The following is a 17,225-nucleotide window of genomic DNA, read 5'->3' on the forward strand; positions in this document are numbered from 1 at the left end:
GGCACCTTTATGCACACTATTTTTTCTTTTGAACAAAAACAGAATATATGATACTCTATATTCTGTCCCTTGCTTTTATTAACATGCTATGCCACATGTAATTCGGGATTGACACATGCAAATGCTTACAGGGGTCAGGTGGGCAACATAAATAACATAACATACATAAGAAAAACAGGGATTAGGGAAGAGTGTGGACCATGGCAAAACTGAAACCCTAGCTCCTTCACAAGAGCTTCACAAGCTCCAGCTGATGGTTGCTATTTGGGAATTTAGTCTCAGTGTTATCATATTCTCTGATTTGTCAAGCAATAGTGGAAATCGAAATTTTACGTGTTGATGAAATTTCCAAGCATGTCAACATTATGTGGGTCAAGCAAAACATGTCCAAACTAGTAAACATTGCAGGTCTCCCTTTGGATTTCTGGTAGAGGTCCAACCCAGGGTTTCCCCAGAAAGATTCAGAGGCCAACTACAACAAAGTCCTCTGTAACAGAATTTTCATGTGATGTGCTTGTTGGGCCCAAGTTCAGGTCTACTGAATCGGAAACTCTATGGGTCCATCCAGGAATCTGAATTTTTAACAAAGAGTTTCTTAAGTAATCTCAAGTTTGAGAACCAGGAACACAGCATACTTTTTAACAGCTATATAAGCACCATAATTGAATTGCAAAGTATGAAATGATCATACTATGTTAAAAACCATGTCCTTATTGGTGGATATTGAAGTTGCTTCTAAATTTCCCCCGCTATACATAATACTTCAGTAAATGTCCGTATGCACATTGCTTTTATTTTTATAGAATAGATTTCCCAAATCAGGATTATTGGGTCTAATTAAGGTCTAATAGATACTGTACATTTTAGGGTCTAGTAGATACTGACTTCATACTTACTTTAGACATTTTAGGGTCTAGTAGATACTTGCTTTATAAAGGTTGCAGAAAGTCACATTCCAACCAGCAATACATGTGAGTGCCCTTATCCCAACACTAACATCCCTGGACATTAGAATTTTTTTCCAACTTGATGGGATAAAGATGTTTTTAATTTTTTTAATGAATAATGCCCTGACTTCCAATGCATTTAACAATTTTTTAAATCACATTTCCTCTACAAGGGAATATTGGAGATATTCCCCTGCTGAGAATGGCAGGGTTAGAGTGGGAGCTAACACCTTGTACACAGCATCAATTTTCTTGATACCCTTACCTTCTTCCTAGGGTCTACCCTCCTCTCAAATCCCTGCTTCTCTTCCCACAGGGAGCCCACTATAGCCACTCATTATCTTTCACTATTCTGGCAGGTTTCTAAGTTTTCCTTTAAAATTATATTCACCTGTTCATTCCTATGCCCACTTGTCTATTTAATGGTCTATCTTTTCCTTATCTATTTGATGTAGCTCTGTGCAAACTAGGCCATTAACAGTTTGCTTATAAAGAATTTAAAAAATTATACAGTTTACTATTTTACTTAATAATCAACCCAGTTTGAACAAATTTCATTTAATTTTAATCATATTAACCATTTCAAACTATCAGTACCATTTTAGTTTCTTTCTGCTGCTTTTAGAAATGTGCTTTAACATCAGGCATTTTCAGTATAATGCTATAATAAGTTAACTGCAGAAAAGCCACTAATGAATTTTATTTTATTAAATAACAGCAAAGGAACTATAAAGATTTAAATAGCTTTTTATGCAAGTTAAAAACTTTCCAAACTCAGAAATGGATTTTTATGGGGGGCGGAGGGGGGCAGGTGGGCTTTCTCTCAAGAGCTCTAATTTCAAAACCCAAATGGAATTTCAAAATACAAGTAAATAAATGTCAAAGCCTCTTGGCCTCTGCTCTGCCATTCTATGCCTGAAATCCTGCCAAAATGAAATTTTCCATTCAAGAAGGACTGGCGTTTACTGAGCTGATTTTTAAAGACTCACTTTCAAAAGTAGTGGAAACTTTGTGCAACTTTTGACGTTCCTCTCTGTGGCTAGAACAGCTGCCTCTGTAGACATTTTCCACAATGGTAACAATTTCTGAAAAACGAATTTTTTTTAGCCCTTCCAATGCCTTCAGCCACTAGGTCTACTGGTTTTTCCCAGCGCCAAGCAGAGAAGATAAACAGCAGCCAAACTGAAAGCTAGTGTCTCACTAAGTATCTCGGCACAAAAAGGACAGAAAGAGAAAAGGCAGAAGAGAAAGTGGGAGGGAGGAGGGAGCATGGTCCCATAGTCCACTTGCTAGAGGGAAACATTAATCTCAAAACTGTGTGCTGTTTCAACAAAACTGAGCTGTAGTGAGACTGGCTTGTCTGCTTATTCACATATCATCATATTCAGTTACTGTTAAGGTCAAATAGTTAGAAAAGCTGAGTTCGTTTAAAGAATACAAAGGGAAAATATGGAGCCCCTGCAATACGTAGTCAAATCCGAGGATTAAGGCTCAGCTTCTGTTGGTCAGTCCAGCGTAGGTGGGAAGTAGGGGTAGTGCTTTTGGGGGCCTGTGAAAGAGTGAAGTCTTGGCAAATGGAAACTAAAACTGTCAGCCAGTGAAAACCTGCAGTGTGCCTAAAAGAAGTTTTAAAAAGTTAACAAACTATGGGATAAATCTAAGGTAGGAATGAAAATTACAGAGTGTTGTGAGAAAACTGAAATCCATTTACTCTTTGACAGTCTAAAAGCAATAACTTGAAGCAGCAAGCCTAAGTTCCTAGCTTGTCCTTAAGACTTTCTCCCCACTCCTTTATTCTCTTCCTTTCCTCTTTCGCAGCTTTTCTCATATGCAGTGTATGTACCCCGTAATTATCTCCCTGTGAGTCTTCCTTTAATTTCGGACTTATTTTTTTCCCCCCTCTTTGTTGCTCCCAGACCCAAGCCTCCTTTTCCTCATCTTCTAGTATGTGTTCGTTCACGGAACAGAGAGGAGGTAGCGAGGCAGAAAAAAGTTCTGTGGTTTGGAAAACTTGGGCCTTTGTTGTGTCATTTCCCCTGCCCCGCCACGCCCCCAACCACGTGACCAAGAAAGGCCGGAATTTTGTGAATGGAGCCGAAAGGTGGCTGCAGGGGCGGGAGAGGCTCCGCCTCTTTTCCTAAGGCGGCCAATCTCCTAGCGGAGCGCTGCGGGGTCAGCAATAAACAACAATGGGCTGGGAACAGACGGTAAATTATTGGCTGCCGAGAGAACCTCGCGGGGGCTGAGTCTAAAGCTCCGCCCCCTGCCGGTTACCATCGTTACCCGTCAGGCTCCAGCCGCAGAGAAGGTCTTTGGAAACTGTTGGTCAGGTTACGGGGGCTGGGTTATCCCGGGAGTGCTGCGCGGCGGGACACACTTGCCGCCTGACTGCACCCTCAGAAAGTACCCTAGAGCCTCACGATGCCAGCCTCGAGGCCAGGCTGCGCCCGAACCCCTCCCCGGCTCGGGTAAATGTGCAGTTCCCGCTCAAAATGCTTGTAGGTGCGCGCCTTAGGACGGGCTAACTCTGATTTACTACTTTCAGGGAACGCACGGTGTGTGTCCTTGCTGTCCACAGTTACTGGGTGTTTCCCCAGTAATAAGTTTTTTTTTTAATATTAAAAAAATTTTGGACCCATGACCTCCATGGGTCCGGAATTGAGCCTTGTGCGCTCACACTCCGGTTTAATACGGCTCCATAACGTTCCATTTAAGGAAGGAAACTTTCAATTAGAAATTAAGAACTGCAGCACGTTTCTCAAAGGGCTGAACAGCTGCCGGAAACATCCTTTGGTCTCTAGCTCTGGTCGCCACCAGGATCACAAATGAATTTCAACACCACTGAGTCCCTGGTCCCAACCCCGAGGCCTCTCATCCCCGGTTGGGCCGAGGCTTCTTAAGTGACTCTTTACAGCTCTAAGCCCCGTAGGAGGGTCAGGGCAAGTGGTTTCAGAATTGCAGCCCTCACTTTTTAACGTCCTAGTCATTGTCCTTGAAACCCGACCCACCTCGCCTCTCTCCCCCAACTCCCGGCTCTGGCTGTTTAAAAGCTGGAGAGGAAGTGAAAGCGTCAAGTACAGTAAGTGACACCCTCCGCCTCCGTGTATACATAACAAAAGCTCAGGAAACGTGCGGGTCCCTAGGATATCCGAGCCACCCCTAACCTATCCCTGCTCCTCCCCACCTCCACCAGGGACTGGAAACACCTTGTCCCAGTACACACGTGGGACAAATTTTATTTTAATACTTTCCCTCACCTAGATCGCTCTGTAGTTCTCCCTTCCAACGCAACCACTCCTGAAGCAATTCCTCTGCCTCTCCCAGGTGCTTTCCCCATAGATTTCACTGTCCCATGAAAGATTTACTTGAGGATGACGTTAAAAAAATAATGTTTTTGATGCGCCATAATGGTTATGGTGGGTGTTGAAAAATGGGAAGAGAACCTGGGCCAAAAACTTAGTGGGAACGAGGCTTTAGTGTGAGGTGGGCTCCTTATCAGGTTCAAAGTAGAGGGGCTGGAGATCTTGAGGGAAGGGTGGTGGGAGACTAAGGAGGCACGGTCTTGGTGGATCGCACTTCAGAGTATATATCTGACCCGAACGAATGTGCTTTAGGAAATCAGCCCAATTAGTGGACCAAACACACCAGTCAGGAGAACTGGCGACTCGAAACACATGGCTTCGGTGTCCCCGGGCGCCTTAACAATAAGCAGCGGGTTAGGACGGCAGTCGATTTGCTCTGTGGCGTTTCCAGGCTGTGGTCACCGCGCCAGCCGGCGGAGCACGGGTATGGGCAGAGGGGCGCGGGAGATTCACGAGCAGGGGCAGCAAGCCTCCTGATTGACAGCCCGAAATCCGATCTTGTGAAAGAGACGCGGAGCCAATGGGAGGCAGCGATCCATCAGTTTGGATTGGAGGCCCCTGGAGGAGAAGTAGAGGAAAAACCACCGAATTGAGCTCTGTCAGAGGCGCTTTCGGCTTCCAAGGGGGAAGTGCTGGGCAATAATTAATGTTTTTATTAAAATTGGAGGGAATTTTTTGCAGCCGTTCGCCTAGCGTGGCCTTCAGGTGGGTCTTTCCAACAACTTTTTATGTCTCTCCAGATAATTGCATGGTTGTGGGTTGCAAAAACTATCCTTATGAAAGAGGTGTCTCCGTCTCTTTAGTCCCGTTAGGTGCAAAGCAAGTCTCGTTGATCGCCATTGCTAGTTTTGCACACGTTTGCGAATCAGAGCTGCCCGGGGTACACCGACCGCGCAGGGAAACATCGAGAGTGTAAATAAATACATCGCCTCTGGTTCGGATTTTTGCTACTGCCGAAAATATGTAAATTGTGAACTCTCTTGGCTCTCTTTGGATCCAGGTGAAGGAGGCGGTGTAGGGAGGGTTATTTTTGTGAATGGGACTGTCGGAGGGTAATTAGCTATGCAAATTCAAGAGCTTCATTCATGATTTTTTTTTTTTTTTTTTTTTTTTTTAGCCTAAAAGCCATCTTGTTCCCCTCTAGGTTGATAGAAGTCCAGATCCCGAGGAAATCTCCAGCTAAATGCTCAAAATATAAAATACTGAGCTGAGATTTGCGAAGAGCAGCAGAATGGATGGATTTTATGACCAGCAAGTGCCTTACATGGTCACCAATGTGAGTGATCAGTTCGAAAGTTGCTGTTTATAAACTTGACTCCGACGGAGGGGGTGGGGTGGGGAGGAGGGAGAGAATGAGAAGGGAGGGGGCAAGGGGGCTGGGATTGCAGATACTTTATCTGCTTTGTTGCCACTGTAGGGCGACTCTGCTTCTAGAAGCCCAATCTTCAAAATGAGCTTACCTTTCAGTGATTTGGATAAGGCATAGTTTTGTTTTTAAGACTCCTTTTTCTGATTAAAGTGCTCAAGATGAGTGGAAGAGGAGATGGAGGGCAGCAGCAGCTGCTGCTCTCAAAGTTTTTGGCTGGGTTTGTCTGCCACATTGAAAAGAATGAAGTTGAGACAAATGCTGACACTTTTTGTTTATATGGGGTGTTTTTTTTCCTCTTCTTTTTTTTTCATTGTCTCTCTTACATTTTTCATTTCACCACTCTGTTTTCGTTCTTTTTTAAGGGGGGTATCAGAGAGAATAAAATTCACTGTGTTTTAATCTAGCTTTGATCCAGCCTAAAACGACTTTAAGTGTAATTGCTTAATGTTGTTTTGATGTTGAGATACCATGAATATATGACTGATAAATAGTGTATTACCATCGGCACAGGGAAGCAACTCTCCCTGGCTGTTGAGTTCTCAGCATAAGCTTTCACTGTCAAATGAACACAGAAAATGATTATTGGAATTGATACGATGGACTTTTATTTTTCTATTTAGGGAGAAGATCCAGTAGACTTTTGTATGCATGTGTGTTTCTATGTGTGTGTGACATGTGAGGTTTACATTCTTTTAAAGGATTTTATCTTTCCCTTTGTAGAATCAGCGTGGGAGAAATTGTAACGAGAAACCAACAAATGTCAGGAAAAGAAAATTCATTAACAGAGATCTGGCTCATGATTCAGAAGGTGAGGTTTGATTTTGGGCTGAATCCCCCCTCTTTACCTATACTTCCCACCCTCATAAAGAAGAGAAGCACTTCAGTCTTACCTTAAGAATAATACACTTTCAAATTACTGCATTTAACCAAGACTTTTATTTGGAGCAATAAACATGATGTGACAGTTTGCGTTGAGGGATATTTTATGGCTCTGTCACAAACTAATGCAAGAAGGAAATAAAAACTTAACAGTGACATCCTTCTTTTAATCATTCTTTTGTGTTTAAATACCTTTGTCCATATGGCATACAAGTAATCCCATACACTAAGGTAACAATTTTGAAATATCCAACACAGTGGGACAAATTAGGCAGCTGTGCACACTGCTTAATTTCTCTTTTCTCCTGTATTAGAAGTTGAGCAATATAAGTGATTGTTTGATTTCCCATCCCCTTACACTAAAATCATATACTGTTATCAAACTTTTCATTGATGATTTTGCTGACCACATGGTGAGGCCTTAAAATGTTCAATGAATCATAATCAAGGCCTAATTAGTAATTATAATACCTATTTGGGAAATTGGGTCACAGACTCTTTTTATGAACTGTTGGTAGGAGGTCAATATATTATAAATTATTCCAGCCCTATGCAGGCATTCATAATAAACTTACCATACTTAGATTTAATTACCAAAGTTCAGTTTGCCATTTAGATTAGGTATATTGAATTCTGAAACATCCTCAAATCTTCATATAAGTATAAATAAGTTACATATGCCTCTCCCTCCCCACTGTGACAGAATACACAGTTTTGGACTTGATAATAAACAGGTACCAGAGAATTATCTCTCTGACTTTTGTAAATCTATTACTGTAGAAATTTTCTTCCAAAATCTTACATTTAAAAGTTGTCCCTTTTAGTTTTGAGGCATTGAACTTCAAAACATATAGTACTTTGAGAATTATACAAGGTACTGTTACATGTTTTATATAAGATTCGGAAGATAGAAATAAAACGTTTTTCAGTAGTTCTGATTTTTCCCCTACTACTGTTTTAGCAAGAGTTTAATATATTTAAGAAAGGTTTCTGTGGATAGACATGCCTTTACCTCAGCCTTTTTGAGTTCTAGTGTATGCGTGTTGTTTGAGGTCCCTAAGCTTATTTATTAAGTTAACTGGTAAAAAGGGGAAAAAAAGATATTGAGAAGTATTGCTTAATAGGCATCAAAATGGGCAGCATTATTGATACAATTAAGTTATAAATCCTGGTTTCTTTTTATATTGACGCCCCTCCCCAAATTAAATTGATCTATAGTACTAATTTCATGACAAACATTTCCATTTAATGTAGGCTAAAGGTTTGCAAATCTTTTGTTTATGTCTTTGACTTGTTTTTTAGAACTCTTTCAAGATCTAAGTCAATTACAGGAAACATGGCTTGCAGAAGGTAAGGCAAAAAATTGCTTTCAAAGGAGGGGAAAAGCAACTCTAGAAGGGGAGAAAAAAAAAGTCCTGAACTTGCTGTCTTAATGTTCAGCCCAATTAATTGAGCTCTAAAAGAGCCACCTCATGTGTCATGCATACATTAGAGCCTCTGATGAGTTTGTCTTGGGGGAATCTGGGACTGCACTACCCAGTGTCATCACAAATTACCAGGAGAAATTGCTTCCAGCTCACAATCACATCTGCTTTTGGCAAGAACTAATGCACCAAGACTTCAAGTTCTAAGCCTCTGTTCAGATTTTAATTGCAATTGATCAGGTTTATATTATTGTACCTCGAGAGACCTCCTAGAGCCAGAACTCGGCTTGCTGTTTCCTTTAGAGCAGTGCATATCATTATTTGGTGTTCTGGCGGAGGACTTTTCTGATGGCAGAAATTAGTTTCTCTGGGTTCATCAGGACGGGATGCTTCAAGATTTAAGTGCAAGTGTCTTCTTTCCACCTTGTTCACAACACAGAACGTTAGGTGTGTATCCAATGCTAAGGAAATCCATGGCTTTAAAATAAATCTTGGGGGGATTGGAGGATTTTAAAAATGTTTTCTGTTTGTTACTATGATGTGATGTTTGTTGAAATTGACCTTTGCTATTATAACACTTTTATTAGGATTTATTTAATATAGCAAGGAGATATTTAAAGGCATTACTTTTATTTTTGATTGCTTTTTGATAAAATTTTGTGTTGCAGTCTATTGTATCTTTTATTGTGAAACTTTATTTTGTAGGAACAAGGAGATATTGCTTCAGTACAGCTTTATACAACTTGAGAAATGTCTAATGTTGAGGGACTTTTGTTGGCGTCTATAATTTGAAATTTTTCTTTTGGATTTGGTATACTAAATGTGAAATAATAATTTTATCCTACGATGTGTTTTGTGGGAAATACAAAGAAAATTGTAGATATTTAGGTATTGAGTATAGCTGTGTTATTTCTGTCTTTGCATTACATGGGAAACAGCAATTTTTGGAACAGATTTTTAAGATGGTTCAAAGAAGAGAGAGGGTCTCTTTAAATGGAACCCAAGCATTGCTGTTGCTACTTTGAGGCAGACTGCTGTGTTTTTTCTAGTGGTCTTGCTTGCAGTTGATCAAGTTGCTGTTAGCATGTAAAATAAGTTTCTTTGTTTTGCTGATATTCTAGTTCCTCCAAAGGGCTTCTGCAATCTTTATAAAGCTTTTAAGTTAAATAGCTTTTCCAGTATCCCTTTGCAAGGGTGATTGTATTTGTATGTTAATGAAAGGTAAGTATTAATGAACGTTTTAGTTACATTTAAAGGTCATTTTGCTTGTCACTGTAAATGAAACTTATTGCAATAGATTACTTATTATTGTAACATAAGCCATATATTCAAATGTAACTTTCTCAAGAAAAATCTGCACAGAGGCTCTTGCATGAATTTTATCTGTTAGTTTTGCAAAGTTAAATGTTGTGAGAACATTATATTTATGAGGGAATTTATTCGCTTATCCAAAATACCTTCAGATATCTATTTTAATTGTTCTGGAAGGTTTGTTGCTTCTTAAGATGTTTAAGTCTCATTGATTCCAAGTCAGTGCACTTGCTGGCAGATTTTGAATGTGCACAGCAACTCTGTTCCTGGAATTTAAAAATGTGGAATCTGTGACAGACTCTTACCATTTTATAATCAGTTTCAGTGCAGTGTTTTACTTTTGACTTGTTTTGTTTCTTTGTCCCTCAGTTAAGTGATTTGGTAATTTATCCAAGTTTATTTTAAAACCCTGCACTGAATATTCTTACCCATGATAATTAACTTACCTGTAAATCAGATCTGAAGATTTAGCTTTATATAAAATAAACCTAGAAAATGATTGATGTATTTGAAAGAACATGGACTTTTACTTAGAAAATAATTTATAAGCTTAAATAAGTTCAGGAATTAATCCTCGGAGTGTTTTACTGAATACCCAGGTGGGCTCCTATTTACAAACCATGAGTAAGATTGCATTTTAGGATAATTTAAACATTTTTTCAGAATACTTTACATTAATTTATCCTGTCATGATATAAGCATAACATTAATTTTATTTTTAAAAATCTAAGAGTAAGAAGAGAGGTGGGTTTTTAAAATTATCTGTTAATGGACTGCACATTTATTTTTAGCAATTTTATATAATTATGCTATTTGCATTAGTATTTTAACTTATCCCACATCTTGAACAATATTAGCTAAGAAGAGATCTCAGAATTATACTAGTTTATTTGTAGCTAGATCTGTTCATTTATGTTCTTCTGGTCATCCAGAAATTAAAACTTTGCCAAACTGGCAGGCTATAAACGGTTTACATATTTCTTTTCATAATTCTTTATCGCCAAGAAAGGGACCGTGGAATTTTAAGGCATCTTGACCCTTTTAAAAAGACCATTGGCAATTAACCAAGTTTCTCCCATAAGAATCCCACTGGGAAGTTAAACAGGTCTAAAAATGTTACTAGGCAGGAGAGTCAAGGTACTTGTAATGTGTCACATGAATTTTAAAAAAATTATCAAAGTCCCTAAATACTTGGGAAATAATATATTGTTTCAGGTTTAATTTATTTTTTTCCTGTAAAAATTTTTATAAGGTAGACACGAAGTGTAACATGGATTGGTCATAGGTAAATTATTATGGATTATGAAATGTGTTTTATGTCCAAGGAAAAATTTGGATAGATAAGGCAGGACTTTTTTGAGGGTGGGGTTGGAACCAGTATTTTCAATTCACTAAAGTCCTCTCCAAAAAATATGCTTCCATTCTTCCCCCAAATTTCTAAACAGGGATCAAAAATATGTTTTTGAAGAATATAACTTTATATTAGTATCACTTTTGAAGTACTAACACTGCAATTTTAAGGTTTTTTTTTAACATATACACCACAACTTAAAATAATCACATCTTATTCTGAAGAAAATTGAAAAGGTAACGTTTTCAGTGACCAGAGTAGCAGTTAAAAAAGTGAAGAATGTGCTTATTTTAAATTTTGCCATAGCCACTTTATATTGTCATTTTACTGTGTACAATTCTTTATTGATTCTTTGACTTTTGAATTAGATTGCCACTGACAGAAAGGCAATTCCCATTATTTGATGCCATGAAATAATGAGTTCAAATATCAATTCTATCAACATCCTGGTAACATCCTGTTTTTTTAAATGCTGCTTTAAGGAAGAGCATCCTAGAAATTCATAGTTAAAATGGAACCTTTTGTGTGGGGGGGACAGAAATAGAAGGATGTAAAATTGAGTTAAAAGAGGATCACGTTCTTTTAAAGTTGCTTGTTAAAGTTTACCTTTAACACAACTTAAAGAAAAATAATACATTTCATATGTATCTAATATAAATACATAGCAACTTTTGAGTGTTATTTTTGATGTTGATCTAGATGTCCTTGAGGTTTCTTTTCATCAGTAATATTAAGGAAAATTGTCGATAGTGATTCGCTGCCATCAGGGTAGAATGTTTTTCAATTGTGTCGTAAGTCAAGTTTCATGCTGCCAGGACACTTGAGTCAAAGTTGTGCCTCCAAGAATACACTAAAGATTATTATTACCTCATGCCCTCATGCTGATAAGCTTTCTTCCTTTTGTTTTATGTGACCTTCTATTAATAGTCAGGTTTGCTGAAAAGTAGAGATGTCATTCTATCTCCTCAGTTCACTTTAGTGGCTGATACTAAATTTATAATCAAAGTCATTTATTATGAATTTCCTCAAATAATATGTGCTCTTGTTACTCAATATACATAATGCCACCCATAATACACAGTAGTCATGATGTACTCATTTTTATTTTTTTAAAACTAGACTGTTTCTTTTTGAAACGGAACATAAATTGGGTATGTACTCATGATTTTTTTTTAAATGTGAGGCAGTAAGGAGAACAGGCTTTAAAAACGACATTATTTTGTGTGGTTTAAATAAAAAAGGAATTGAGAATTAGGCATTAAATTACAGAAGTCCATACTATTTCTTAGAGTTGAGCAAGAGTCATTGTATGGGGGGAGGGGGGAGCTACTATCCATCTTTTTCTTGTACCAGGAAATACTCTAAACTATGAAACAAAGACTTCTTGTTTGGACTTCATTAAAGGATAGCAGGTAGAGTAGATGTATTCTATTTCTCAACATTTACTGGAAGTATATAAATGCATTTTCATCTAGGGTCTATTTGCAACATAGAAAAATTTGTTAAAAATAGAATTCGGATTTGGTGTAGCCTAGATATCGGTTTTCCAGAGGGTCCTAATACATGTTAATGAAATATTGCTGAGCTTTTCTAATTCAGTTACAGAAAATGTATAATTTCTTGAATTTCATAATATAACTTTATTTCCTTTGATCTGTACACAACATTGTAATTAAAATAATAATAATGATAATAATAATAGAAGTCAGACCTCAGTAGCATTAGAGAAAATATATGGGTAATAACAACAGTTCTGAGCTATGCTTAAGTTTTCAAGCCTCTCTATAGGTTAGAGTTAGTTAGGAAATTGAAGTTGATTTGAGACTAAAGACAACTAAAACTGTTTTCTTTCTTTTAGAGCATACAGAAGGAATGCCTTTATCAATATTAAAGATGTTTTTGTCATGGGGAAAATGCACCCCCTTTTTTCGTCTGTTTAAATGTATTTATACTTCTGCATTAATTAATGTTTATACATTGGTACAATCATTTTAATGTTAAAAGCGATGTGGTATAAAACCAGGCTTAGTGGCCTCATGATTATTTTCTTCCATGGCCTGAAGCTTCATTTTAGGATTAAACAAAATATGACTGTGTGAAGGTTGATTTTCTTGTTGTTTTACTTTTATTTAAAAGAAAATTTAAATTTCTTTAGAGAAACTTGTTTCTTAACCCTGTGAGAGTGAAATGCTACTAAGTTCAGCAATAAACTATTATAATCTTAAGATAAAAAGAACATTTGAATAATAAGCAAGAAAAATAAGGTATTTCTTTAATGGTTTGGCTTTTTTTCCCCCCTTCCTTCTTTCCTTCCTTCCACCCACCCATCCATCCATTCATCCGTCCGTCTATCTTTACCTCTTTTCTTTTTTCCTTCTTAGTTTTATACATTCAAGTTTCTGTGACAAATTACCCTATAAAGCAGGATGGGTTAAACATATGTAAATATATGGATTTAACTTTGTCATTTATTTAAACGTGTACCTTAATGGATTTGAGCTGTATTTGAGACAGAGCAATAAAACTGGTATGTTTATACTGCAAGTTCAAGTTGACTTGCTTTAGCTTCTCTGGAAGGGTGTGACATGAAAAGATTGCGGTTGGGCCCCATGGCTCATGCTGGACTGTGTTTTTGTGAATGGAGGCGGAACTCCAGCTCTGCCTGCTTGTCTGGAGGAATTGCTGAGGAGATCAGCTGTCTCATTCACGGGCAGAAAGAATGACTCATACATCTTCCGCCTTGTTTGGCTCCAGGTCATTGTTACAGTGGATAGAACTGGTTTTAATTAAATATTAACCCCTTTTCAACTTGACATTTGTTTCAGTTGTAATTTTTCCACTTTTTCCCTAGCTTTAAAAGAAAACCTGACAGGCGCCTAGTTTGTAAGAAAAAGGGGGTTTTTACTTGTTTGCAGCCAAACTTGGAAAATATTTCAGCACTCACCTTTCTTTAAGTAATGATTATTACTTTATTTGAAGGTTTAAAATAAGCACAAAAGACAGACAAACTCTGTTTAAAAATTGTCCACTCCCCACCCCAGCCCCGCCCAAGAAATGTTAGTTAAGAAAGTATATTAAAATTCAAAATAAGGGTTAGTGGTTCTGTGACATCAAGATTGTGATTAATATTTTCATGGGTTTCTTTCTCATAATATGTATTGCGATGTAGTAGAATGAGAGAGAGAGAAAGAAAGAGAGAGAGAGAGAGAGAGGGATAGGAGAAACAACTTTGGATAATAATGTAGGTAAATAGCTGAGAGTGCAAATACTTCCCTTTTAAAGGCGAAGTCCTGAGACTTGATGGCAACTTGTCTATTAATGTGTGATGAACTGATAGAAGCGCTCCAGCTATTACCAGTAAAATCCACATGCTTCATCTTCTTGAAAGCCTTTTATTGGTCTTTTGGTATATGCTTTCTCTTCTCCTTTCTTACTCTTTCCCCTTCCTCTTTAATTACAGAGTGTGGGGAAACATTTTCATTCCCCAAAGGTGATTATTCCAAGCATAGTTTATTATAGATAGCAGTGAAAAGACTAATTTATTTTTAGGTTCGCCTCTATTGTTAATTTTCCACTTTGGAGTTGGTATGGCTTGTCGCAAATTTTCAGGAAGCTGTAGTTTGCTACTTCACAGAATTCCCCGTGAATGGAGGAAAGAAAAGGAAATGTACGATACGAGTGTGGCAATACTTTGTCATATTTTCCTTGCCCAGGTCCAACTTGTGTTTTTCGTTAGCTGCTTTCCTTTGACTCTAACTTGAAGTTAGAGGTAGACTTCAGCTTTTGTCCATTTAAGTAGCATGCTGCTTCATTTGGTCTATTCAGTTTCTTAAGATTAGCTTCTGTGAAAATGTGAGTCATATGTTTTTTGTTAAAATTCTGGAATATGTTCAGGCATAAGTGTGAAGTATTTATTCAGTATGTTAAGGAGTTAGAACAGAAATAGCAGTTCTTATTCTTTTTACAAAATTGTTGGTATGTAGCTATTTTCTGTATTTGTGAGGTATAACTTCTGGTATCTTCTCCTCCTGAAGTTTTCCCTCCCCGACTCCCATCTCCCAACATACGCTGCTTATCCATCAGCGATTTTTATGCCTTTCTTGCAGTGATATATATCATTGAATTGCAACTTTGTCTTCTGATAGTAAGAAAAAAAAAGTCTGGCCTTTGGGACAGTCATACCAGCATATTCTGTTACAAATACATTTTTGTTACTCACCCGCTATTTTTAACTATTCCTGTAAGGGGATATTACGTTTTTATTAGATTCTTGTAAATGTTGGCTTTTTAAAAGCATAGTAATTGCTGTGGTTGATAATTTTGCATCTCAGTAGTTATCTGGGTTTAGCTGTTAATTTCAAAGGAAAACCAAAACCAGCGGATATGGTGGGGAAAATGTGTAGGATTTGATTCTGTCTGCCCGCTGTTATTTATTAAATAGATATTAAAAACATTTTTTTGTAATTTTTTTTGGTGAAAAGACTTATTTTAATGGATACTCCTCCACTTATAATTTGTGAGTCTTTGAGAAAAATCAGGTTTACTGTACTGTCAAAAAATGTTTATAGCTAAGAGAATGCTAATGTACAAATTTTAGCTGCGATTTTTATCTGTCTCCAATATAATTCATTAGAAGTAAAGATATTAAACTTGCATTGTAATGATTTGAGTAGTACTTCGTGTGTGAATTGAAAAAAAGGGATGGGTGGTAGAGGTTTGGAAAGAAGAATATAAGTAACGTTTATTGAGTATCTGATATTGTGTCTGGCGTTGTGTTTAGACTATTCCATTTAATCCTCATGAAAAACCTATATTATCACTATTAAACTGATGAGTAAAATGGAGTTCAAAGAGGTTAAATAATGTTACACAGTTTACACAGCATAACATCGAACAATGATTTGAAGGTTGTTGGCCTTTAGTTAACCTTGGTATCAGGTATTAGTGGAATCGGAAGAAAAAAGTACCTCTTCCTCCAGTACAGGCTGATCAAATAGGTGTCAGTTCTAATTTGGAAAAAAGTGCTTAATTTGTTTGGTTTCCTTAAGTGGCAGAGGATGGAATTTGTCTTCAATAAACTTAAGTATTGGTGTACAGAAGAACTTTGTTAGAAAATAATTGAATGTCAAACTGCATATGTCTTGGTAATAGGCAAGATTATCATTTGTTCTGCTCTTAATAATATAACATAAATTTATTTTAACTAAATATTTGTTTTTTTAAATCCTATTAAATAAGCTGACACAACAGACATTTTAATTCTATGTATGTTGTGTTCCTTTTTTATACAGAATTTTTTAAATGTAGAATTTCTTTTTATATGATTTTTTTTCTTAACTCAATTACCAACACAAAACTTTTTCAGCAAAGACTGATTATGTTAATAAGAATTCCCCATACAGAATAGGCACTTTTAAAAAAATTAATTGACATCTGTTTTAGTATGACTTGATTGGATAAAAAGTTTCACTATTAGATAATACTAGTAAAGTAATACTAGCTAATCAGGTTATAGCTAAAGTTAATTAGGATGATAACTTATTATAAACCCAGCTTTTATATAGTTTGTATGTCTGTAAATGTGCATATTTGTGTGTGCAGGTGAAAACTCATTTTTGTAATATGTCAATTTGGAATAGGTTATTTTGACATCTAAATTAACTGTGATGAAAATATTCTAGAAGTGAAAAATATACTTGTGTTTTGATTGCCAAATACATTAAGTTCTTGCTCTTCAGAATTTTTTTCCTTTACTAAAAATAGGGTAGTCATTTGACATTAGGACTGATGAAATAGTGATATTCTTTTGTTAGTGCTAAATAGTCACCTGGAAAATATTTTGCATGAAAAGACTAAGTTTGTTTTTATTATTTATTATTTTTATTATTGTGACCACAATCATTGAGATATAATATTTTATTATATATGACCAAAATCAATGATAATCTTTTCATGTAAAAAACTTTGTCACATATTTTGGCCAAATTTAGGGCAAACATTTTTAATTATGGTAGTCTAATTGGCAGTAGACCGAACATATCAAAAGCAGATATTTCTAAAAAGCAGAGGGATATGTATAGTAATTACACATCATTTGAAAGAATTGTGTGGTTAATTTAAATGGGCCGCTTAAGCACCGGCAGTAGGTGAATTGAAATACTTCTTACTCCATTCTTGCAAAAACAAAAACCAAAAAACCCCCCACGGCATCTAATGGAATTCCTGTAGCTTCTTTTATTTTGCATGTTTCTTTTATTTCCATGTGGCAGGTGAAATTCAGAGGGACTACAGCTGCCACCATTTTATTTCTGACATATGTGTTTTCTGGTTGACATTGATGATGGCTTCTATTTCTCCTCCCAAATATTGCTGTCAATGCCATTTTAAATATGAGCTCATTGGCAAATAATCGGAGGTTTGGTCTCAGTCTAAAAAGCTCTTCCATGAGAGATCTTACTTGACATTCTTTATGCCTTGGCAGTTTCTCTCTTAATTTTGTTTTCTTTTTTTTTTTTTTCTTCAGCTCAGGTACCTGACAATGATGAGCAGTTTGTGCCAGACTATCAGGCTGAAAGTTGTAAG

The 17,225-nt window shown here is 36.8% G+C and overlaps 1 protein-coding gene across 7 annotated transcripts in view; it reads left to right on the forward strand.

Annotated features, from left to right (window-relative positions):
• Positions 1-5,540: 5,540 nt before the first annotated feature.
• Positions 5,541-17,225, forward strand: part of ETV1 (ETS variant transcription factor 1) — a gene marked incomplete at both ends in the record, with an annotated part of 92,656 nt that continues 80,971 nt past the window's right edge. For 2 of the 7 annotated variants that reach the window (XM_079711037.1, XM_079711040.1), the window contains 4 exons: positions 5,541-5,585; positions 6,399-6,486; positions 7,860-7,907; positions 17,167-17,220. In XM_079711037.1, coding sequence (XP_079567163.1) covers positions 5,541-5,585; positions 6,399-6,486; positions 7,860-7,907; positions 17,167-17,220 — 235 coding nt within the window. Of the gene's footprint in view, positions 5,586-6,398; positions 6,487-7,859; positions 7,908-8,367; positions 8,429-17,166; positions 17,221-17,225 lie in introns of those variants that run through there. The other 5 variants (XM_079711041.1, XM_079711043.1, XM_079711039.1 and 2 more) reach the window with 4 other exon arrangements.

This window comes from Hyperoodon ampullatus, assembly GCF_949752795.1.
Source record: "Hyperoodon ampullatus genome assembly, chromosome: 9".
In the NCBI taxonomy this organism is placed as follows: Eukaryota; Metazoa; Chordata; class Mammalia; order Artiodactyla; family Ziphiidae; genus Hyperoodon; species Hyperoodon ampullatus.